This window comes from Moschus berezovskii, chromosome 6 (genome assembly GCF_049115385.1).
Source record: "Moschus berezovskii isolate FMDL1 chromosome 6, NW_MosBer_1.0, whole genome shotgun sequence".
Lineage (NCBI taxonomy): Eukaryota > Metazoa > Chordata > Mammalia > Artiodactyla > Moschidae > Moschus > Moschus berezovskii.
In genome coordinates, this window is record NC_142465.1 from 62,393,894 (window position 1) to 62,418,317 (window position 24,424).

The 24,424-nt window shown below is 50.8% G+C and overlaps 1 protein-coding gene and 1 non-coding gene across 13 annotated transcripts; one reads left to right on the forward strand and one right to left on the reverse strand.

Moving 5' to 3' along the window:
* Positions 1-2,625: 2,625 nt before the first annotated feature.
* TRNAS-CGA (transfer RNA serine (anticodon CGA)) lies at positions 2,626-2,707 on the reverse strand. The gene has a single exon. It is a non-coding gene; the product is annotated as a tRNA-Ser (tRNA).
* An 841-nt stretch (positions 2,708-3,548) lies between these two features.
* On the forward strand, positions 3,549-23,345 carry SMARCC2 (SWI/SNF related BAF chromatin remodeling complex subunit C2). Of its 12 annotated transcripts, none has more exons than XM_055394628.2 (30): positions 3,549-3,709; positions 5,437-5,556; positions 6,173-6,258; positions 6,715-6,796; positions 6,896-6,988; positions 7,592-7,661; positions 7,891-7,960; positions 8,684-8,759; positions 8,929-9,060; positions 9,164-9,279; positions 10,527-10,651; positions 12,137-12,196; positions 12,350-12,387; positions 12,663-12,793; positions 13,101-13,172; positions 15,152-15,265; positions 15,687-15,840; positions 16,503-16,595; positions 16,828-16,947; positions 17,038-17,100; positions 17,441-17,699; positions 17,938-18,099; positions 18,369-18,433; positions 18,661-18,796; positions 18,871-19,037; positions 19,722-19,856; positions 20,883-21,264; positions 21,597-21,680; positions 21,954-22,019; positions 22,577-23,345. In XM_055394628.2, exons 1-30 carry the CDS (start codon positions 3,599-3,601, stop codon positions 22,651-22,653), a joined length of 3,459 nt encoding a protein of 1,152 aa, XP_055250603.2. In that variant the 5' UTR covers positions 3,549-3,598; the 3' UTR covers positions 22,654-23,345. The 12 variants fall into 12 exon arrangements, with proteins under 12 accessions (XP_055250603.2, XP_055250604.2, XP_055250601.2 ...); XM_055394629.2 differs by having other exon boundaries at positions 16,831-16,947; XM_055394626.2 differs by having other exon boundaries at positions 21,597-22,019.
* The last annotated feature ends 1,079 nt before the right edge of the window (positions 23,346-24,424 follow it).

Sequence of the window (24,424 nt, forward strand, 5' to 3'; positions counted from 1 at the left end):
GAGATGGAGAAATAGTGTTCTAAGAGAAAAGCAAGAATATACAATGTCTCTCATGCCCAGTAAGAAATCAATGGCTTCAAACACAGCAAAGTTTTCTACCACAGGGTATTAAAGATAGCATGGAGTGAGAGGCAGAGGGTATATATTTTAAAAAAAAAAGAAAGTAGAAAACAATATGGTGATTTGGAAGTGTCAAGTTTGTTTTGTTTGTCCTGAATTAATGAAGGATTGAATGAGTAGAGTAGGAGAATTTTAATTTGTTATGAAAGGCTATTCATGGAAGGTTCTTTAGGAGGTTGAAATGAGCCGGGCTTGCAAGCCTAGGTGCAGAAGGTAACTTAAGGGCAGAAGAGAAAGCCCAAATATTGAATCAGAAAGTAAAGAATGCCAGTGGGTAGAATATAATAAATCTTTAAGAACAGTAAGAAAGGGAGCTTGATTATGAAACACAAAGAAATCAGAAGGATAGAAAGAAGATTTGTTGGGATGGAAGGGTGAAGAAATTGTGATGGGCAATGGGGATGGTAAAATTTTGAAATTCTGTCTTGTGCATGACAGTTCAAAGTCTTGGCCTCTCACCTCCAACACTACAAGGGAATCATCTGAGAATGAAAAGTAGTATCTCAAGTACCAAACAATCTCAAGCAGCTTATTCTGAATCCAGATCCTCCATTTTGTAAACCATGAGGCTTCCTTCTCCTCACAACATAGTTGTCTGCTGCCCTCTGCTGGTCAATTTTGATCTTGGCTCTTCAGATAATTAAATTTGAGAGCATGCGCAAAACCAGGATTTGGTACGAAGTCCAGAATAGAACCTATTAGATTATATTCATTCAGTACATTTTTCTTTTAATCACATCTATGTCTAAGGCCTAATAGAGGAGGTGCAAAAAAGAATAAAATACACAGTCCTAACTCTCAAGAAGCTCTCATGCAGTCCAGTCTGAGTGAAGATTAAAATATATACACGTTAAAAAAAAAAATCCACGTACTCAAAAAAGATTTTTTTGGAGTGGTTTAAGTGTGCCAAGAGTGTATATTCTACAAGGGAAGAAAGATTTCAGATAGTAAGATAAAGGAATAGGATATGTGAGTGATGCGTGGTTACAGAAGACTTCCCAGGAGAACCAATATTTAATGGAGACTGAGAAGAAAGTGAGGATGAGAGATGATTTCAGGCAGAGAACAGCATGAACACAGACAAATACTACACCAGGAACTAAAAGAATACCAGTGGATGAAATGTAGTGAATATGAAAGAGTGGGGAGAAGAAAAAAAAAAAAGGGACCATGATAGGGTTTAAGGTCCCTGGCCACAGTGTGGATGCTTTAGATAATATCAGTGTGGATAGATCACAATGTAGATGCATTACATATGTCAACGCATGCAGTCTTCACAGGAAGGCTCCAGCAAGGGGTGGGGATCCAGCCTGCACTCACTTCTGAGAAAAGTAGACACAGTTGAGCCTATTTAGGAGGTAGAATAAATATAACTTATTTTATTTTAATTAAATTTTGCAGAAGCACATAGAAGGAGATGCCTTGCATACAACCTAATGGATGGTAGTGGCAGACTGATAGGTTCTAGCTGTGTAATCAAGAACCTCCAAGAGCAGGTACAGAGACATGCAGGATGGAAAGTAAGGGGGGGTAGTGGTATGGTGGGGGGAGGCAGTGGCAAGGAAAAAACAGCATAATTGGAAAAAGCAGCATGAGACAGACAGGAGATATCACGTATGCAAGCAGACTTTGCATATGAAATTATGCTTGCATATCTCATGAGATAGCATGAGAATGACAGAAAGGTGGGAAACTCCAAAATATAAATGTGTAAAAAACTCTATGAATTACCTTTGAATCCCTGCCCTCTGGGGAATCTTCTTGGAGAGAGAACATCCTCAACAAGAATCCTAGATATTCCCCACAGTGAGAAACTGGGAAGAGGAAGAACCAGCTGAGGTGACTACAGGAGGGCTGGGGAAGGATCAGTTCCCTAGCTAGGAACTTGGAACACGGGGAATTTAGAACAGTACCTGGCGCATAATAAGCACACGATAAAAAGTGAGTTAACTTCGCACACTCTGGCTGCAGCCAGAGTGGCAGTGTTGATGTTTCAGTAGATTATTCCCCACAAGCTCTGTGATCCCTGAGACGTAGCACTTCAGGGAAATCCCAGTGAGAGAAAGCCTTGTTTCCAGGATCTTCATGGTACAGAGACCTACAAGATGTGACGTCTGGTCATTAAATTCAGAGGTGCCCTCTTATCTGGAAACTCCAGTTTGACTATTAAAAGCACAACTGGCATTCACATTCCCGAACAAAACTTAACCCTTCTTGAACCAAATCCTTTGCTACGCTCTGCAGAAAGAATGAATCAAGGTACGTCGAAACTGCTTGCAAACCTGAAGTTACAGAATTCTCTAAGTGCTTTGTATTCTAAAAGCCAATACAGTTGCACATCATTAAACACTTCTTGTGGTCACCCTCAGCCCCCTCCTTCCCCCCAATCCAGGGGTGAGACCTTCTGGCTTCTGTTTCCGATACAGAAAGGGAAGGGCACGAAAGACACGTGGAAGGCAAGAGGCTTCCTTCACACATACCCTGAAGGGAAAAAAAAAACGCGGCCGTCACGAACAGGATTCGAACCTGTGCGGGGAAACCCCATTGGATTTCGAGTCCAACGCCTTAACCACTCGGCCACCGTGACTTCCAAGACCGCCCTTCACCGAGCACTTAGAGAAAGGGTCCGCACAACGGCCCGGAGCGGGTGGCGGCGACGGGAAGTTGGGCCAAGCCCAAACACACAGCCTGTGACCTCCTCACATTCCGCTCCTTACCTCTGCCTCCACGCAGCTCAGAGGAAGAGAGTCGGGTGGATCGGGTGACCCAAGGAGGAAGGGTCTCCCGCCCCACGAAGATGAGGGTCCCAAGGAGCGCAGAGCTGCTGAGGAAGCACTGGCGAGGCCTTCAGAGGAAAGCAGTTGGAGAGGAGGGGCTGGGTCCCCGGGGTGGCAGCTAGGGGACTCCTCGGGTTACGGAATGAGACCTGGGACAAGGCGTTAGGGGCGAGGGAGGCTCAGAAGGAGTTTAAACGGGGCACTCCTGGGGATGGAGGAAACGAAGGAACTTCTTGCGGAAACGGGTCCAGGGCTCCTTGGGATTAGGGGCTTTGTGGGGTTAAGAAATGTGCAAGGTGAGGACCACTGAGGTCTGGGCTGGGGACTCCTCAGGCGACCGGCATCCCCTTGGGGTAGGATAGAGAGGTACCCCACTCCCCCGGCTGAGGCAAGCAAAGACTTCAGGTCAGGTAAAGGGCGATCTCAAGGGAGTGTGCGCCCCCTCCAGGAAGCCGCTTCCTCCCCAGAGCTCCGGCCGCCGCCGCCAGGGAGGCCGCCAGGGTCCGCCCCGCGCCGGGCGCTCCGCCGCCACCGCGGCCGGCCGGCCGGCAGGGGGCGCTGCGCGGGCCGGGGCCGGCCTAGGCGGCGGGAGGCGGCGGCCGCGGCGGCGGGAGGCGGCGGGAGGCGGGCGGAGGAGGAGGCGGAGGAGGCGGGAGCTGAGCCGAGCGGGGCGGGCGGCGGCGGGGCCCGAGCCCGAGAAGATGGCGGTGCGGAAGAAGGACGGCGGCCCCAACGTGAAGTACTACGAGGCCGCGGACACCGTGACCCAGTTCGACAACGTGCGGCTGTGGCTCGGCAAGAACTACAAGAAGGTACGCAGGCAGGGCCGCGCGGGGGCCGGGGGCGGGACAAAGGGACCGAGGCCCCGCGGCTCCCCCACCCCGGCTCCGGCCCACCCTCCCGCGGCCGCGGCCCCTCCCCCGCGCGCCCCCCGCCGCCCGCGCCTCCGCAGCCTCCTTTAACCCCCCACCCCGCCTCTGGTTCCAGCCCCCGCCCCCGCTGCTGCGCCTTCTGCCCCTTGTTTTTCTCCACTGGCCCGGCGGGACCCGGTGCCAGCTGCCCACCCTCCAGAAGCCATCGCCTTCCGGGCTTTTCCGGGAGGGACGGTCGGGGGTGGACGGGTGCCGAATGCCCCCCCGCACCCGAGCGTGCCCGCCACGGTGCCCGCCAGAGCTCCCCACGGAGCCAGGTACCAGCAGGGCTGAGGCCTTGCCAGTGCTTTGTGTATGTTCAGAGAAAGATGATGAAAGCCGGAGGGTAAACAGCCCCAGAGCAGGCCCTCGACTGCTCACCAGCCTGAAAAAGGGTCCCACCCCGGGATCACCTGTCTACCGCCCGTCCCCCATCTCCGTACAAGGGGTGACAGAACCTCTTTGGGTGTCAGGGTATAGGAGTTTCTGGGCAGCTACCCCTTCAAAAAGCATTGCTCAACTTCACAATGAAATCACCCCTCCACCTGGCCTTCCATTGCCTTGGGTTTGGGGTTCAGGGACTAGGATGCAGTTTGTGTCTGGAGTCCCCCATCCCGTAATAATAAGGTAGTGAACAAAGGGTTCAAGCCTTACCTGTCTTTTATACCATACCTCTTCCTGGTGGTGTCTTTGTCTTTAGGCCTGGTTGAAAGGAACATCTCTGCGTAGGGCTTTTCTCTGGTGAGGGTCTGCATGTCTTCCTTCTCACTACCCACAATAAGAGGTTCTGGGACTTTCCTTCAGCTGCCCAGTTCTTCCTGCTCCGCTCTGCAACCTGTCAGAAGTGTGATGGGCCGGTGGAGGAGAACGCCCCTCTGATCCTGGTTATGAGTCTGGCTCTGTTCTCAGAGGTCTCTCAGGGTGTCAGAGCTTGGCCAACAGCTGCTGGGTCTGTGGCTTGTCTCTACACCAGCGTGAGGCTCTGGCTCCCAGGCTTCTACCTTTGACCTTTTGGACTGGAGATCAGTCTAGGGGCTTAGTGTCTGGCCCTGGGGGGATTGACAGCCTGTGACCTAGTTCAGCTGTCAAGCTCTTAGCTCTTTGTCATTTACCTTTTCTTTCAAGGATCTCTTTACACCTCCCACCAAAAGGTACACTTTTGCCCTATGTTGCTTCTTTGCATCTTTCTTATCAGGCTGTATTATAGGGGGAATCTTGACCTTCCACACCATTACTCAAAGAAGTAGACTGCTGTCTCCCTTAGAGCATTCCAGATGTTGCTTCTGTGGCCTGATCCCTGTGAATCTTCACAATTCTACAGCTCTCGGTGCCATTGGGTAAAGATTGGGATCCTGCAACTCCATTTTTAGGGTGTCGTTGAGGGAGAGTAGGAAGCTGCCTATACCGTCAGCACCCAAGACTGGTAGTAGGCAGCTGAATTTCATCTTCTTGGTGAGGGGCACGTCAGGCCTTCCTCCTGCCATTTTCCTTCTAAGAGATTAGGCATGTGGGGGATGAAGACACTGTTTCTATCCCAGATGCTTTCAGAGCTCCTGGGGAAGAAATAAGGGAGACAATGGGAAATTGACTTGGGATCTGTTTTTCTTTCCTTTTCCCTGTTTCCCCAGTATATACAAGCCGAGCCACCCACCAACAAGTCCCTGTCTAGCCTGGTTGTACAGTTGCTACAATTTCAGGAAGAAGTTTTTGGCAAACATGTCAGCAATGCACCGCTCACTAAACTGCCGGTGAGTGCAAAAAGCAAGGGGCAAATCCGAGAAGGAGTTGTCTTTTGTAAATCTTCTAGTTTTTGAGGTTTAGGTGACTTCCTACCATCTCTTTCCCTGGTTGGGGTGTTACTGGCTTGGCAGAGCCCCCAGTTTACCATCCCCTTTGTCCTAGTAATAGTTCATGCAACAGGTTATCTCAGAGTATCTAAACTCAGTCATGAAACTCATGGCATGGTGAAAACATGTGAGATTTGGATTTGCACACTCTTGTGTTCAGATCCTGGCTCTGCCACTTGGTGTCTCTGTCATCTTGGACAAGCCATTAATGCCTTTTGAGTCTTGGTTCCTTTATCTCTCGATGGGATTAATATATCTACCATGTAGGTATAACCTGTAATGATTAACGAGGTAACCCAGTAAAGGGAATCCAGCAAGGGACATGGTGGGGCTTTGTGAATATTGGTTTCTTTCTCTCTCCTCTTCTAGGCTACAAGATAGAATGGCACAGGGGTTAAAGAATTCCAGCTCTGAGAGGGAGATCAGTTCAGCATAAGATTTTGTGAAAGGATTGTTAAATCATAAGAGAATTTAGGATGTAACTCTCACATACTTCTTCCCTGTCTCAATTTTGTAGATCAAATGTTTCCTAGATTTCAAAGCAGGAGGCTCCCTGTGCCACATACTTGCAGCTGCCTACAAATTCAAGAGTGACCAGGGATGGTGAGATGCCTTCTCTTCTCTCTGTACTTCTTACATTTAGTTTAAAGGGAATCCCCGTTTATGATTCCCTGGGGTCTTTTTGGGGTGGGAGAGGGTACACATTCTTGCAAGTCTTTTTCTTTGCTAGATCAGCAGACCTGACCTCCTAGGTCAGAAAAGTGGCTGGGAGTCAGAGCCAAGAGTCTCTAAGCATGAGTGAATATGTATATGTGTGTCAGTGTGTACTGTAGAGGAAAAGGAATTCTTAGGTTGGCATCTCAAGCCTTTCTTTGTTCTTTCGGACTAAGTACAAAGTGATTTGTGGAGTTGAGATCAGTGAACCCCAGATCCCAGGTGATTTTGGCACAACTGAGGGCAAAATTGCCTCCTAATCTCCCATGTTAAAATAATCACATATGCTAACCTCGTCCCCAGACTTGAGCTATATCACTCACTAGATTATTGCTTCTTTACAAGGCGGCGTTACGATTTCCAGAATCCATCACGCATGGACCGCAATGTGGAAATGTTCATGACCATTGAGAAGTCCTTGGTGCAGGTAATAGTCCAGAACTCCCCCACTTATCTCCCTTCCCTGGATGAGAATCCAAACACCCCTTCCCTATAATCTCCTCCCACTTATTTCTTCTCCCCACAGAATAATTGCCTGTCTCGACCTAACATTTTTCTGTGCCCAGAAATTGAACCCAAACTGCTAGGGAAATTAAAAGACATTATCAAGAGACATCAGGTGAGTGGGTGGGTCAGGAGAGGTTTTAGAAACTCCATGACTCTTTTTCTGATGTTTTGCATACAAGAAGCAGCCCCATAGTAGCCCTCCCTATTTGGAAGAATATTAGAATTAAAGCTTTAAGCCTCTGTTTCTGTTTCTCTGTTTCTCCCATTCCGATTCTTGGCAGGTTTAGATCACTGTTCCTAGAGACTGCATAGGCCTGAGGGGAAAAGCATCTTTCCACTGAGCTAGAGATTGCCTGATTTCAGATCAATGAGATCTTTGCTCTCTGGAACTCTGTAATAACAAGCAGATGTCATTGGGACATACAGGGACATAAACTTGACTGTTCATTTCCCATGTGTAACAGATTATCTGTTCAGAGGTTTATCTGTAGCAATTTAAAATTCTTTGATTTTTATCCATTATTAGCAAAATCCCAGCTGTTTCTCTCTGCCACTCAGCTGATGTGTATTTAGAGAATGCAAACCAACTTTCTTACCATTCTGATACCATATGATTATGAAGACAGATCTGTGGTTAAATCTTACTTTGGTTTATTTACATTCATGACTAATTCAAAGGGGACCACACCTCCCTGCTTGTCTTTATGTCATCCAGGGAACGGTCACTGAGGATAAGAACAGTGCCTCCCACGTTGTGTATCCCGTTCCAGGGAACCTGGAGGAAGGTGAGACCTGGGTTTTCTTGGTCACTGCAGTGGATGGCTTGCACTAGGAGATGGAGGACCACTCAATAGCTGTGCAGTGCCTGGGCTCCTCCCTCCTTTGAACCCAGAATCTTCTTACCACTTTGTTCGTATTCTGAAGTCCCCTGCTGCAGCAGGTGTTGTGTACAGAGTTCTTTTGTATATGTACCCTTTTAGCTCGTGTCTCACCCTGCTCTGTCTCTGTCCCCAGAGGAATGGGTACGGCCAGTCATGAAGAGAGATAAGCAGGTTCTTCTGCACTGGGGCTACTATCCTGACAGGTGAGGATGGGATCTGGGGACAGGTTTAAGTACAACAGCCAGACTGAAAAGCCCTAGAACATCTAGTAAAGCAAGAAGGCACTCTTTGAGGGTTGTTTTTTGCTCTGTTAATTTGTTCTCCCACCTATTATGCGAACCCCCTGTCTGTCCTGTGGGAAGTTTGGGCTTACTGGACAAAACTTAGGCTAAAAGGATTGGGGCTTTGTGTGTGAGATGGTTATCCTAGTATGAGTTTTGGTAAGTAAACATTAGAAATAATCTAAATATCTAACAGTGGGAAATGTTTCAGCAAATTTATATATTTAGTCAGTGGGCTATTTTACAGTATTTAAAGTAATAGAGATACCATACATAATTTATAGGTAAATATTGCAAAAAGTAGGTTGTGAAATGACATATATTATCATTGCCATTATGTGAAAACAAAATAGCAGGAAAAAAATTGTAGAAAAAAGTTACTGGGGAAAACATATATACTGAATGTCACAAGTGCTTGTGTTAGGATGATTCTTTTCTTCTATATGTTTTGTAATCATTTTTATTACTGTATAGTGAAAAGAATCCCCGTATTATTTGGAAAAAATAATCATACCCAACAAACCATACAAAAAGTAACCCAACAACCCGATACTTTTTGTAAATGGAAAAGGTAAAAGGTTTGCCCTTTATTTTTCCACAATTCCGTCCCATTGATTGCGCTTCACGCTCAATTTCCCATGGCAGTTACGACACGTGGATCCCAGCCAGTGAAATTGAAGCATCTGTGGAAGACGCTCCAACTCCTGAGAAACCTAGGAAGGTGAGCTTTCCTTGTCCGTCCTCCCTCCCCCAAGAAGAATACCGGGGCCAGATTGCTCTTGGAGGTGAACAGAGAGGCTCCTGGGCCCTTGGGCTCCTCTGTTAAGGGTCCCCAGACAGAACTAGGGCTTCCAGGCCTCTCCCCAGGACAGTCTGCCTTTGTTCTTCAGGTTCATGCAAAATGGATCCTGGACACAGACACCTTCAATGAATGGATGAATGAGGAAGACTACGAAGTAAATGATGACAAAAACCCTGTCTCCCGCCGAAAGAAGATTTCAGCCAAGACGCTGACAGATGAGGTGAAAACTCTTTTTCTTTTCTCCTGAGCCCTTAGGACAAGTCTCAGAACAATCTTCGCTGGAGATTGTTGGCTGACATCTGCCCCAATTCTTCAACCTGCAGGTGAACAGCCCAGATTCTGACCGACGGGACAAGAAGGGGGGAAACTATAAGAAGAGGAAGCGCTCCCCCTCACCTTCACCGACCCCAGAAGCCAAGAAGAAGAATGCTAAGAAAGGGTGGGCCAGCCCCTGACCGGCCCCTGCCTTCACTGCTCTGTCCACTCCCTGGTTAAGGAAGGAAGGACAAATCCCCTTCTGTAACTACCAGGCGCTGGCCTATGAGGGAAGAGGAGATCTTTAGCTATCCAGTGTCTACTTCTGGTCCTTGCCACTAGTAAACTCAAACAGAGCTTAATCTGCAGATGAAAGGTCTTCGCCTCTTCCACTTACTTTGTAGAGATCACTTTCTTCTTTGCTCAGTTCTGCCGTCAGGGTTTTCTCTCCCTTTTTTCTTCCCTGCAGTTGTTTTTTAAATTAATTTATTTTTGGCTCCGTCTGGTCTTGGTTGCAGTGCTCGAGGTTGCTTGAGATCTTCCCTGCACCTCGTGGGCTCTCCAGTTATGGCACACGAGCTCTAGGGCATTCAGGCTTAGTAGTTGTGGCATGGGTTAGTTGCCCTGCCGCACGTGCGATCTTAGTTCCTGGAGCAGGGATTGAGCCCACTTCCCTGCATTGGAAGGTGGATTCTTAACCACTGGACCACCAGGGAAGCCCCTTCCTTGCAGTTTCATTGCAATGTAGCTGACATACAGCCCTGCAGAAGTTTAAGGAATACATCATGATTTGGTTTACATACATTGTGAAGTGATTGTCAAAGTACATTTGGTAAACATCTTTTGTCTCATGTAGATAGTAAATTAAAAAAATAGAAAAATAAGTAAAAAAAATTTTTCCCTTGTTATAAGAACTCTCAGGATTTACTCTTTTTTTTCATTATTTATTTATTGGCTGTGTTGGGTCTTCATTGTTGCATGGGCTTTTCTCTAGTTGTGACAAGCAGGAGCTACTCTCAATTGTGATGAGCATGCTTCTCACTGAGGTGGCTTCTCTTGTTGCAGAGCACAGACTCTAGAGCACAGAGGCTTCAGTAGTTGTGGCTCCCAGGCTCTAGAGCACAGGCTTAGTAGTTGTGTTGCAGGAGTTTAGTTGCTCCATGTCATGTGGGATCTTCCCAGCCCAAGGATTAAACCCATGTCTCCTGCATTGGCAGGTGGATTCTTAACCACTGGACCACCAGGGAAGCCCAGGATTTAACTCTCCTAACAATTTCCGTGTGCACCATACAACAGTGTTAATTATGTTTATCACATTGTACTTCACAGTCCCTTTGCGAGTTTTTCTTGCTTCCTTTCCATTGAACTCACCTTCCAGGGATTCCTTGTCCAAGGATGCCTGGATTCACTTTCACTGTCTTTCCTTCGCAGTCCTTCAACACCTTACACCAAGTCAAAGCGAGGCCACAGAGAAGAGGAGCAAGAAGACCTGACAAAGGACATGGATGAGCCCTCACCGGTCCCCAATGTGGAAGAGGTGACATTGCCCAAGACAGGTATGGCTCCTGGGCCTGCCCCCTCCCTGTCCTGTGTTGAAGCCCCCTGGGTGGGCTGACTTCCCAGGCCCAGCTCCAGGTATAGAGACTCTTACCCTTCAACTTAGCTGGTTATTGAAACCATTGTCATCACCATAGACAATCCTCTAACTTCATTTCCATGTCTTGAGTCATGGACCGTGCTGTCTCCAAACTTTTTTTATTACACACCTGATAGCTCAGTTGGTAAAGAATCTGCCTGCAATGCAGGAGACCCTGGTTTGATTCCTGGGTCGAGAAGATCCACTGGAGAAGGGATAGGCTACCCTCTCCAGTATTCTTGGGCTCCCCTGTGGCTCAGCTGGTAAATAATCCACCTGCAATGCGGGAGACCTGGGTTCAATCCCTGGGTTGGGAAGATTTCCCGAAGGGAAAGGCTATCCACTCCACTATTCTGGCCTGGAGAATTCCATGGACTACAGTCCATGGGGTCGAAAAGAGTCAGACATGACTGAGCGACTTTCACTTTCACTTTCAATGTCAGTAAGATATACTTGAGCACAAATTATCCACATGTAGTGTTCACTACTTTTAGGAACATTATAAAACACATACATTATGTAAAATTAGGAAGACGTAGAGGATAAGATTAAAAAATAGAGGTTCTGATATTCTTGGCCTATATTCCAGTGGACCCTCTTTTGCATCCCCACTTTGGAGACCATGGCTCTGCAGTACTGCTTTATGTCTGTATTCCACAGACATCCAGGAGTGGGTTTCAGGAGTAGGTTGGGGAAAGCCACTGAGAGAGGAGTTCCAGCTTTCACCCCTTCTTCCATCAGAGCAGCTCTCCTCTCTGTGTTTTCTTGAGTGAGCTTCTGTGTATGAATTCAGTGGAGGAAAATGTCCCTGCTTTCAAAAATGTTTAAGATCCAGCCACTCCTCTACAGAATGATTTGGTCAGACTCTGTGTCAGTCCAGAAGGAATTTATAGACTTCTAAATGGGAATAGTGAAGTGAAGTCGCTCAGTTGTGTCCGACTCTTTGTGACCCCATGGACTGTAGCCTACCAGGCTCCTCCATCCGTGGGATTCTCCAGGCAAGAGTACTGGAGTGGGTTGCTGTTTCCTTCTCCAGGAGATCTTCCCAACCCAGGGAGCGAACCCGGGTCTCCCTCATTGCAGGCCGACGCTTTACCATCTGAGCCACCAGGGAAGCTCCTAGATGGAGATAAGGGGCAATCAAAGACAAGAGTGATTGGTGAATGTTCGTAGAGTAGAAGATGCTTCTTTAGAAGAAAAAGGTTGAGTAAAATGAATTTTTGATGGGAGAAGGGGAAAAGTTTCAAGCTCTAGAATAATTGTGACTGGAGCAAGCTATTACATTTTGTGATCAGTTGGAGCAAGCTTTGGGAGGAAGTGAGCTGTCTGGAACTGTTCACAGTGGAGAGGCGAGGGCTTGATTTAGACAGAACCTGTCTGTTAAAATGACTTTCTCCCCTGGCAGTCAACACTAAGAAGGACTCGGAGTCAGCCCCAGTCAAAGGAGGCACCATGACTGACCTGGGTAAGATGGGGCGCTTGGGGCAAGGCAGTCAGAGCCTAGAGGTGGGGGCGGGAGGCCAGCCCCTGCCCCTGGCCTGCCGGGGCCTTTCCAAAAGTGCACTTGTTTTCCGGACCCTCAGGCAGCACCAACCTTCTCTCTTGCTGTCTCTTTCAGATGAACAAGAGGATGAAAGCATGGAGACCACGGGCAAGGTAGAGCCAGTTTAGAGGGCCCCTCCCTCTCCCTGTGATTCTGCCTTGTGATTATAAAGTTCCTTTCACCTAGAACTTTCCACTGCCCAGACTCTTCCCACCGTAGAACTCATTCTCACTGTTGCTCAAAACTCTGAGCCTTTTGAGTCCCAAGGCCCATAACTGTTCAGTTCCAGCCCATCTTTAGTGCCCACATTCCCAGAGTGGGAGAGAAGCAGGGGGTTGCTAAGGGCTTAACGAGAATGCTGAGAGTCCAGCAGCCTCCATACTCATAGGATGAGGACGAGAACAGCACAGGCAACAAGGGGGAGCAGACCAAGAACCCAGACCTGCATGAGGACAACGTGACTGAGCAGACCCACCACATCATCATCCCGAGCTATGCTGCCTGGTTTGACTACAATAGGTATCGTTGCTCCAGCTCCTCACTAAAGCCTTATTTTCCTGTGACCACGGGTTAGCATGTTGTTCCTTCTCCCACCTCCAAATAAGTGCCCTCTTTCTCAGCCAGCAAGAATAGGGTACAGTTCAGCCGTAGGGGAGCTCCTGGTCTAGTTCTCAGACCCAGGCCTCCCATTCCTTCTTGCTGCCCCTTCTTCCGGACATTTCCTCTCTTTGGGGTCCCATCTCTCATCTTTGGGGTCCCATCTCTCATCTTTGGGGTCCCATCTCTCCACTCCAGCCTTCTCATTGCACCCTGGCTTCTCTTGCAGTGTTCACGCTATCGAACGGAGGGCTCTCCCTGAGTTCTTCAATGGCAAGAACAAGTCCAAGACTCCAGAAATGTAAGGCACTCTAGCTCGTGGCTCTCTTCCTCCTGTCCCCAGTGGCTCCTCCTGATCTAACTGGGCAAACACTTCTTGGGCTTCCCTGGTGGCTCAGATGGTAAAACGTCTGCCCAAAACGCGGGAAACCCGGAGTTCGATCCCTGGGTTGGGAAGATACCCTGAGAAGGAAATGGCAACCCACTGCAGTATTCTTGCCTGGAAAATCCCATGGACAGAGGACCCTGGTAGGCTGCAGTTCATGGGGTCGCAAAGAGTCGGACACGACTGAGTGACTTCACTTTCTTGAGCTCCTTACATGAGCCAGGCACTGTGCTAGGCTCACAGAGACATGCTCTCTGCCCACAGGCAGCTCCAGCCCAGCACTGTGACCACGGCCCTCTGGGATCTGCTAGGGGCTGTGTGAAGCTTGCTCTTCGGTTCAAAACAAGTATCTGCTTCCCACTGGGCTCAACTGTGTCCTCCCTCTGTTTCTTTTAACAGGGTTTAGAGCTTTCCATCCATAATTACCTGTGTTGTCTAAAATGCAAATATCTTCAGCATAAGTAATCTCTTTGGCTAAAGTGTAACTTACTGTTACTGGTCCCATAGAGTAGGTTTTGACAGAAAGAAACAGGAAGAGGAACTAGTAAGACCTAGTCTGTGAATTAAAGGATGGAGAGATGTGTTTTGTGAAGTCTGGGCCTGGGGCTCCGGCATCTTCATGTCCTTCGAGGCTCCTCCTCAGACCAAACCTGCCTGGCTTTAGTTTGGTGATTTTCTGTGGTTAGGAATGTTCCAGGATAGGTATGGTTGGGCAGGTGGGAGCTACTGCTGAGCCCAGGCCCCCTGAGGACTGAACGCATTGGCTTCCCAGCTATTCCTCAGCTCCCTGTCTCCCTGCTCTGGGGTCCCCTTCCCTTCCACCATATTTCTTTCCCACAGCCTGGTATGGTTCTCTTCTCGTCCTCTTGCTGGGGAAAGCAGTATATGAAGAAGCCTTGCTATCTCCAGAGGCAGTAGTGACAGATGACATGAGTTCAACTTGATCTGCAGGCAGAGTTGGAACTAGAACTCTTTATACTTTGCACTCTGGGTGTAAAATACCAAATGATGATAATTGCCTATATGGATTGAGAGCCCTTTATCTCCCAGGTATTATCCTAAGTATGCTACATACCTTGACTAATTTAATCTTCACATCAGCTTTAGCTGTAGGTCTTATTATCTTCAATTTACTGACAAGGAAACTGAAGCATGGAGGGCGTCAGTCACTTGCTTAAAGTTACACAGCTCATGAGTAATAAAGCTGGGGTCTGAGTCCTGTAGTCTGGCTCATGTTCTCAAACTCTACGTTACGCCACACAATAGCTATCATTTTTGGAGTTTGTACAGCGTGCTTAGCACTATTCTGTATCTCTACAGACCTTTCTATTCTCAACAGACACTTCATTTTACAGTTAAGGTAACTAAGTTTCAAAATTTAAGGCCATCATAGTAGAAGTAGGATTTGAACTTAGACCTTTCCACCTTCAAACCATGTATTCCTTAGGCTATGCCCTGCTTACTAGGTGGAGGCACCCCTAAGGACTTCCCTTTAACATCTGCCTTTGAAATTAAGGGCACTTTCTCTTTTTGATTTCTTTTCCAAATGTTAGATGAGGGAGTGCCCTGTTAGCCTAATGGTTAGGATTCTGGGCTTTCACTGCCAGGGCCCAGGTTCCGTTCCTGGTCAGGGAACTGAGATCCTGCAAGCCATGTAGAATAGCTGAAAACAAAAAAGTTGGATGAAACATCCCCAAGCACACACAGCCAAGGAGATAACTCATTTAACGAAAAATCCCATCAAGGGGCTGAGCCCCTCATGTCCAGCACTCAGGAGACCCGCTGTGTGTGTTGAGTTGGATGAGGCATTCTTCTCTTTCACACATGAAGGTCATTCTCTTACCAATTTTTCCTGCCCCTCAGCCCTCTCATCGTTCGTATCTCTCTCTTCTAAGCTACCTGGCCTATCGGAACTTCATGATTGATACTTACCGGCTGAACCCCCAGGAGTATCTCACGTCCACCGCCTGTCGCAGGAACTTGGCGGGTGATGTCTGTGCCATCATGAGGTGGGTCTGCAGCTGAGGGGTGGCAGATTCTCAAGGACGATGCTCACAGATGCCTCTTGGCTGAAGTAGAGAGGCTGCTGGCAAGGAGCTTGGGATGAGCAGGAAAGACACTACTAGAGAAAGGCCAAGTTCAGTCTTGGGTCAGGGTGATTTAAGGGATGGCAGGGCGCTTTCTGCAGTGTGGCTGGAGGGAGAAGAGGCCCGTCTGTAGTGGAGGAGCCTATCCGGTGAGAGATACAGGAAGCAATGTTTAGCTGATGGGTGGATATGGAGAGAGGCCCTGGTGCAGATGGAGACTTGGCTGTCTGGTGTGTAGGAGCTGGGAGGAGGCTGTATTTCCCAGGGAGCAGAAGGAACAGAGAAGAGGGTGCCCCCAACCCTCTCCTCGTGTGTGACCCAGCCTCTGCCTCTCTCCTCACAGGGTCCATGCCTTCCTAGAACAGTGGGGTCTCATTAACTACCAGGTGGATGCCGAGAGTCGACCAACTCCCATGGGGCCTCCGCCCACCTCTCACTTCCACGTCTTGGCGGACACACCGTCCGGGCTGGTGCCGCTGCAGCCCAAGACCCCGCAGGTAGAGTGAGGGGCTGTGGGGACGGGGTGGAACTGGGCAAACTGGGGCTTCTTTGGACTTTTCTTTTTCTGGTTTTTTAGGGTAATGTTTCAGGAGTGTTTTGAGGCTTCTTCCTTTTCCATGGGATGCAAAGGGCCACAGGAATCAGTCCCATGTATTTAGCACCCTCTCTCAGCCTTTGTCCCTAAGACTGCAAGGACTTGCTGAGGGAGAAGAGATGCTTGTTGTCCTCGGGGAGCAGGCAGGCTAATGTAGGGGATGGAGCAGATAGAGAAAAATGGCTTACAATTCAGTTGCATGAAATTTTTTAACCTTGTCACGTTTCCAACATTTTTTTCATTTTTGCTTCATAATTTTTATCACTTCCATTTTTTTCCATTTCCATTTCATACATTACAAAAATTGTTATGTGGCTTGCCCAGGGTCAGACATGTAGGATTAGAACCTACTTGTCCAGCTCCTAAGAGAACCTGTAAAGATACATGTGAATACAAATGGACATCATGCCAATTCCAGATCTAATTAATCATTAAGGGAACACGGAACTGTGGCATGAGTGCCCCCCGAGCTTCGGGCTGCCCAGCATTTGGTCTTGAGGCCTCCAGGGCCTCAGCCTGGTCATTTTGTGCCCAGCCTCCATGACACCAAGCTCTGTCCCCCAGGGCCGCCAGGTTGATGCTGATACCAAGGCTGGGCGAAAGGGCAAAGAGCTGGATGACCTGGTGCCAGAGACGGCTAAGGGCAAGCCAGAGCTGGTAGGTGGGGTGTAGACCCCGCTGGGCTGCTTCTTTGCCCCTTTATTGGAGGGCCCCTGCCCGGGAAGAAGAGCCGTGAGAGCAGAGGAGCTACAGCAGTGAGGGAGGAAGTCCACCCAGGGGTGTCCCTGGCCGTGGGAAGGGAGCTCCTTCTGTCTGTCCTCTCTCTCTGTCTGCCCCTGGCTCCTGGCAGGCACTCGGATTCACCTCTTTCTTTCCCTTCCACAAATAGCAGAACTCTGCTTCCCAGCAAATGCTCAACTTCCCTGACAAAGGCAAGGAGAAACCGACAGACATGCAGAACTTCGGGCTGCGCACAGACATGTACACGAAGAAAAACGTCCCCTCCAAGGTATGGGGCCGCGGGCACCCGGGGTCGCTGCACCTTCGCTCCTCAAGGCTGCGGGCTCTTCCCGCTGACCCACCCGTGTTTCCCCTGCAGAGCAAAGCTGCAGCCAGTGCCACTCGAGAGTGGACAGAACAGGAGACCCTGCTGCTCCTGGAGGTAACCGGGGCCAGGGAAGGAGACTCCTGTGAAAGGGAAGTGGCCAGGGTGCCAGTTGCACTTGGGAGTGGGGAAGGCGTGATATCGCCCTGTCTCTCTCATTCCCAGCGCCCATCGCATACTCCCCCAGGGGCCAGCTGCCACACAGGGACTGACACCATTTTGTCAGTCCTTTGTCCTTTCCAAGTGCTGCTTGGAGATTCCCCTTGGGCCTGGCAGAATAAATAAATATCACAACCCAGAGAGCTCTGAAGCTGCTCTGCTTAGTGGGGTGGGGGACGCTGACCTTTGAGGGAGGTGGCTACTGGAGTAAGTGAGGTTGTGTCTCCACCGCCACCAGGCACTGGAAATGTACAAAGATGACTGGAACAAAGTGTCAGAGCACGTGGGAAGCCGCACACAGGATGAATGCATCTTGCATTTTCTCCGGCTTCCCATCGAAGACCCGTACCTGGAGGACTCGGAGGCCTCCCTGGGCCCCCTGGCCTACCAGCCCATCCCCTTCAGCCAGTCAGGCAACCCTGTGATGAGCACCGTCGCCTTCCTGGCCTCTGTCGTCGACCCCCGAGTGGCCTCAGCGGCTGCGAAGTCAGCCCTAGGTAACGCGCAGGGCTCCCAGCCCTCTCGGTTTGCATTTGGAAGGCTGGGTACTCTGACCGTGGAACCCCCTCAAGTTCACTACCCTACTGGCCGTGTCTGCGGCTGGCATCAGCCCAGGCAATGGTCCAGCTCCACGCAGGCGGAGATGAAGAGCCGGGCTTGTGAGGGAGCTCTCACAGAGAGTGCCAGAACTGCCTACCTGGCTGCTCCCAGCCTCCCCTTCTCTGGGTCTTACAGAAGAGTTCTCCAAAATGAAGGAAGAGGTACCCACAGCTCTGGTGGAGGCCCACGTTAGAAAAGTGGAAGAAGCCGCCAAAGTGACAGGCAAGGCAGACCCAGCCTTTGGTCTGGAAAGCAGTGGCATCGCAGGGACCACCTCCGATGAGCCGGAGAGGATCGGTAAGGCCTGCCGTGTTCCCCAATTCCTCCCTTTTTACCAGCAGCCTCAGCCGCCTGGCCTCCCCACACCATCCCTGCCTCCACCCGACCTCAGAGCATGAGACTAATGGGGTGAGTTGGTGGGGTGTTCATTTCCCTCAAGGCTTTACTTTAGGTACCGTGGCTCCCCTACTGGTCCTCTCAGTAAGATCTTGGCTAGAAGGGGCAGTTGGAAGAGTGTTGTAGACCAACTGTCAGACATTTCCTGTTTCCTCTTCCCCTGGACCCAGAGGAGAGCGGGACTGACGAGGCACGGGCGGAGGGCCAGGCCACAGAGGATAAGAAGGAACCCAAGGTACAGCGGAGTTGGCAGGGCTGGGAAGGCAGAGGGGTCCGGTGTGGACCAGGGAAGGGGAGCCGGCTCCACTTAGCTTGGGCAGGCGAGGGCTGGGCTTGGATGGGGCTGCGTCCTGGATCCAGGCCCCCTCCCAAGTAAGAGGTGTAAACTCAGCTCCTGGTCTGGGCCCTCTGTGTGCAAACCAGCACCCTGACACTCCCCTTTTTCCTTTCCCTGGGACTCAGGAACCTCGAGAAGGAGTTGGGACTGTGGAGGAAGAAGCAAAGGAGAAGACCAGTGAGGCGCCCAAGAAGGACGATGAGAAAGGGAAAGATGGCGACAGTGAGAAGGAGTCAGAAAAGAGTGACGGAGACCCGACCGGTGAGCCTCACGCGGTGGTTGGGGTTCAGAAAGGAAGCCAGGCTCTAGGGCTCACGACCCTTTTCCTGGCCCAGCGGATCCTGAGAAGGAGAAGGAGCCCAAAGAAGGGCAGGAGGAGGTGCTGAAAGAAGTGGTGGAGTCAGAGGGGGAAAGGAAGGCGAAGGTGGAGCGCGACATTGGAGAGGGCAACCTCTCCACCGCCGCCGCCGCCGCCCTGGCTGCCGCCGCCGTGAAGGCCAAGGTAAGGCCCCAGACCCAGGGAAGGAGGTGCTGCTCCTCATCGCACACCAGCTGGAGGAAAGCCTGCGTTGTCATCCTTACACAATGCTGGCCTGTCTCCTGTCCCCTTTGGATCCTGAGAGGGACACTTGGTCCTCTCTTCTCTTATCTTTTTTAAGCCCGTTTTTATCATTAGGCCTGTTTTTTTTTTTAACCTTTTTATTGTAAAACATTTTATTTATTTGGCTGCACTGGGTCTTCGTTGCAGCATGCGGGCTTCTCTCGTTGCAGAGCACAGGTTCTAGAGCGAGTGGCCTTCAGTAATTGCAGCTCATGGGCTCTGGTTATGGCAGTTGGGGCACGTGGGCTTAGTTGCCCCATGGCCTACAGGATCTTAATTCCCTGACCAGGGATCGAACCTACTTTCTCTGCATTGGAAGGTGGATTCTTAACCACCAGACCACCAGGGAAGTCCTGATTGGGCCTGTGTTCACCCTATCGATTACTTGACCTTTTCTTATCCTTTGATATTCTCTCTCTTTTTTCACGTTCTTTTAAAAATACCACTCAAGCCTGTGCTACTCTGGGTTGTGGCCACAGCAAGTTCCGTCTTAAAGCCTGTCAGCCCCCACACCACCCTCCTCTGTTGCCCAGCGTCTTCAGCTGGGTCCTCCCACTGATGGCCACCCCACCCCTCCTTCCTTAGCACTTGGCTGCTGTGGAGGAGAGGAAAATCAAATCTCTGGTGGCCCTGCTGGTAGAGACCCAGATGAAAAAGTTGGAAATCAAACTCCGGCACTTTGAGGAGCTAGAGACGATCATGGACCGGGAGCGAGAAGCAGTGAGTCGAGTGCCCTGGGGGTTGGCGGGGCCCCGCCTTGGCACTGGGCTGGGCCTCAGTTCAGGGCGAGGGAAGCAGCAGTACAGAGAACCCAAGGCCGAGAGGGCATCCCAGTGGAGCAGACTAGCCCAGACCAGGGCAGGAGGAGCCAACCTGGGCGGTTAGGGACAAGTGCCCCACAGGCACAGCTGCAGGCTGAGGTCCCACAGAATGTCAGCCCCAGGGTAAAGTTCTTGTTGGTTCTTTGCTGTGGATCCAGGTCCTTGAAGGGTGCTTAGTCCACGGTAGACTTGCTATGGAGTGATTATTGAGTGATTGGACAGGTTTAAGGCATGATGAGAGGGTAAGGGCTTTAGGTCCAGGGCTTAAAGTTGGAAAGGGAATAGGATGGACATGGTGTCGAATCATTTTGATTCTTAGAAGATATAAACGAAGTAGAAGACAAGGACTCTGATCCTGAACTCCTTAATTGAAGATAGCAGATATCCAATATGGAGACGTCAAAGTTGGCTAATGCTTCAAGTATCTGACAAACGAAAATTAAGAGATTTCCAATCAAGTATAAAAGTCCTGAGTGAGAGCAGAATAAAGGCCAAAGCTCAGAGGCTGGTGAGGTGATCTGGGAGGGCTTCGTAAGAATTGTGAGTTTTTCTTCAGTTTTGAAGGAGGGAAAGAACATGATTTGACTAGACGAACTTGGTTGGGGGTGGGAGTGGGGGTTCGGTTTCCAGATGAAAGTAATGACAAATTCAAAGCTTTGGGGCTGAAAATGAACAAGGGCTACCACCAGATTAAGTCCACTTGTCCACTGCAGTGAGAAGCCATGCGGGCAGCCAGAAGACCTGGTGGGGGGAACTGGAGAGGGTAGGGGAGGCGAGAACAGGGGAATACAAGCACAAGGCTGAGGTTTGGTGTGGGGATTGCCAGAATGGGAGGCTTGGCTTGTCAGAAGACAAAGCAGGGGGCAAGGAGTGTGCCTTTGGGGTTTCCTGCCCCCGGGGTGACAGCTCTCCATCGCCCCGGCAGCTGGAGTACCAGAGGCAGCAGCTCTTGGCCGACAGACAAGCCTTCCACATGGAGCAGCTGAAGTACGCAGAGATGCGGGCCCGGCAGCAGCACTTCCAGCAGATGCACCAACAGCAGCAGCAGCCACCACCAGCCCTGCCCCCAGGCTCCCAGCCTATCCCACCTCCAGGCACTGCTGGGCCACCCACTGTCCACGGCTTGGCCATGGCTCCAGCCTCCGTGGCCCCAGCTCCTGCGGGCAGTGTGGCCCCTCCTGGAAGCTTGGGGCCCTCCGAACAGCTTGGGCAGGCAGGGTCAACTGTGGGGCCACAGCAGCAGCCACCAGCTGGAGCCCCCCAGCCTGGGGCCGTCCCACCAGGGGTACCCCCCCCTGGACCCCATGGTGAGTGATAGCTTCTGGAACTCTGGCTGCGTGGAGGGGTCCGGGGGAATGTTCCAGTTCCTCTCAGAGGCAGTGTGTGAAAGGACTGGAGATAAGGATTGACCTCAGTTTCTACAGATCCTCCTTCGCCATGGCTATTCCTTAAGTCAACAGGGCTCCCTCCCCAGAGCCAGATTTTTGGAATTTTGTTCCAAGGATTTATCACTCAGTTCTAGTATCAGGAAAAGGGAAGGTGGTACCTAGGAGTGACTGGGTTATCCTCACTGTGAGAGCAAGTTGGTGAGTGAGATTGTATGCCTCCAATCTTCTCCATCTCTCCTCTTCATTCCCAGGCCCCTCACCGTTCCCCAACCAACAAACTCCTCCCTCAATGATGCCAGGGGCAGTGCCAGGCAGCGGGCACCCAGGCGTGGCGGGTAATGCTCCTTTGGGTTTGCCTTTTGGCATGCCGCCTCCCCCTCCTGCTCCATCCATCATCCCATTTGGTAGCCTAGCCGACTCCATCAGTATTAACCTCCCCCCTCCTCCTAACCTGCATGGGCATCACCACCATCTCCCGTTCGCCCCGGCCACTCTCCCCCCACCTAACCTGCCTGTGTCCATGGCGAACCCTCTACATCCTAACCTGCCGGCGACCACCACCATGCCATCTTCTTTGCCTCTTGGGCCGGGGCTCGGATCCGCCGCAGCCCAGAGCCCTGCCATTGTGGCAGCTGTTCAGGGCAACCTCCTGCCCAGTGCCAGCCCACTGCCAGGTGAGAAGGGTCCTGGAGGGGACAAGGGGGAGGGAGAGGGGTCCACGGGGTGGACTGGAGGGCAGGTGGGGGAGGGGCTCGGGTACTAGGGCTTCCAGGATCCTTTTTTTGAACGTTGTGGTAAAATTAGAATACAGGAGGGAAGGGCCTCTCTGGCTGTCCTCCGCCATTCCCTAGCCTGGCAGCTGCCCCCTGGGATGACGCTGGGGCCTTTCACTGGTGGGTCACGAAGGAGTCCTGTGACACAGAGCATCTCAGTTGTAAACTGGAAAAACGGCTACTTGTTTGCATGATGATTGCCGTCCTGTGTGCTTGTTCCCATCACGCTCAAGTGCCCCATTTAGAGAGTTCCCTGTGGGGGACAGGAGGACAGTTAGGGGTGTAGCAGTTTTCCCAGCGTGTGGTGGGAGAGGGCGCTGGGAAAAGGAAGTTGTCCATTGGGGGTACTGTCTCATCTCCCGTCCATTGCATGCCATGCCCGGTTGTGTGTCTGGTGGCCTGGGTCTGGACCCTCTCTCCTGCTCACCTCAGCTGATGCAACTTTCTTCTCTCCACAGACCCAGGCACCCCCCTGCCTCCAGACCCCACGGCCCCAAGCCCAGGCACAGTCACCCCTGTGCCACCCCCACAGTGAGGAGCCAGCCCGACATCTCTCTCCCTCCTCACTCCCCACGGAGATCAAGGTTCCAGGAACAGCCCCATCCCCACCACTGGGACCCTTCCCCAGCCTGGAGAGTTCATCACTACGTAAGGAAAGTCCTCCTGCCCCTCCAAAGCCCCCACCGTGCCTGTCAGGGGCATGCATTTTTATATTGGATGTTTCAAGGACTTTTGTGGAAAAGATGTTTCTAATGTCTGGGAGAGAAGATAGGATGGGGACGCTGCCCTCAAAGGATGGGCTGGGCGAGGGTGTTTCTACAAGGTCCTAATTAACCACTGTTAAGGGTACATCCCCACAAAACTACTGCATTTTTTATGGATTGAAAAAAAAAAAGCCCTTTAAAAGGAAGTAGAGGTTTAAAAAAGCCCTCCAACCAGTGAGAAAAATCCAACTTTTACATTTTTTGGAGGAGGGAGGTGAGTTTTAGGAAAGGGTTATTTAGGTTCTGGGGAGAGCTCTGATAGAATAGGGTGCAGGGTGTGTCTCCTCCAGCCCCTCGTTAGTGACCGAGTCAGCTCCCCACCCCCCTCGGCCGCCCCGTTTATTCCCACTCCTCTCTCCTACTGCTTCCTCAGTGTTGCTGTTTAGGCCACCCCAGCTCAGCCAATGACCCCTTTCCCTCTGAATGTCAGTTCTGTGTTTTTAAAAGTCTCCTGCGTAGTTGATGTCAGCGTATGTCTATTTGGTGGGGAAACGTCTTGGGGATTCCTGTGGTAGGTAGTGGAGGAAGAAAGGGCACGTGGGGCTCTGTGGCCTCCTCCGCGGGCTCTGACTCCCAGAAGATGCGGAGAGGGGAGCACTAAAAGAATGAGTTTTAAAAACGTGGAATTGTCAAAAAAGCACTTAAGCACCTCCTCCTTATGACGTGGTGGGTCACTCTGTCCCCTCTTCCCTCCCACCATGACCGTCATGGCTGGTAGTGGGGAATTCCCTGGAATTTGGGGCAGCAGCTGGCTAGGGGTGCCTGACCTAGGGGCATGCCGACCCCTTGATCGCAGCTTGTGGCTCAGCTCTGCTCCCCAGATTCCAGTGCCCCCAGTACCAGCTCTCCCCTCTTCATCCCTGATGTGAAGACAACAGTGATTCCAAGGCTCTCCACCAATTCTTGGTCCCTCCCACCAGGCCCTTTGTTCCTCATGTCCCCATGTTTCTCTTCCTCTGCGTCTTGGCACCTTTCTTCTGTTCAAAAGTTTTCTGTAAATTTTTTCTTTTTTCTTTCCCCTTTTTTTTTTTTATAAATTAATTTGCTTTCAGTTCCATCTTGTGGATGCCTTCTGTGTTCTCTTACCCGTGGCTGTGAGGCAGGGGGATCGGGCTGGAGGCAGCACCCCGGGAGTCCTTCCAGCAGCATTGGGCGGGGCTGGAGAGAAGCCCGGCCAACACCAGGCCTCTCTCCACAGTGGGCCAAAGGCAGCACAGCTGTCAGGGCTGAACAACTGTGCAGGAGCTGGGGAGAGGCTCTCACCTGCTCTAAAAATAGCCATTTAAGACTTGGAAGGACATCTCACAACCTGGAAACTGTCTATTTATCCTTTCAGAAGTGGTAGCTTCATGTCTTCCCTTATTAGGCGGGAGAAGGCAGGCATCTCAGCTGCTTGTTATTGTTGGCCCTGGGCCTCGCTGAAGTGACAGGCCCAGGCAGTACTAATATGGCCTGACTTTCACTCCAATAAACACTTCCCGGGCTCCCTGACAAAAGGCCTTCCATGCCACGGAGGGCTAGGAGAGGACTCAAGCCCCACAT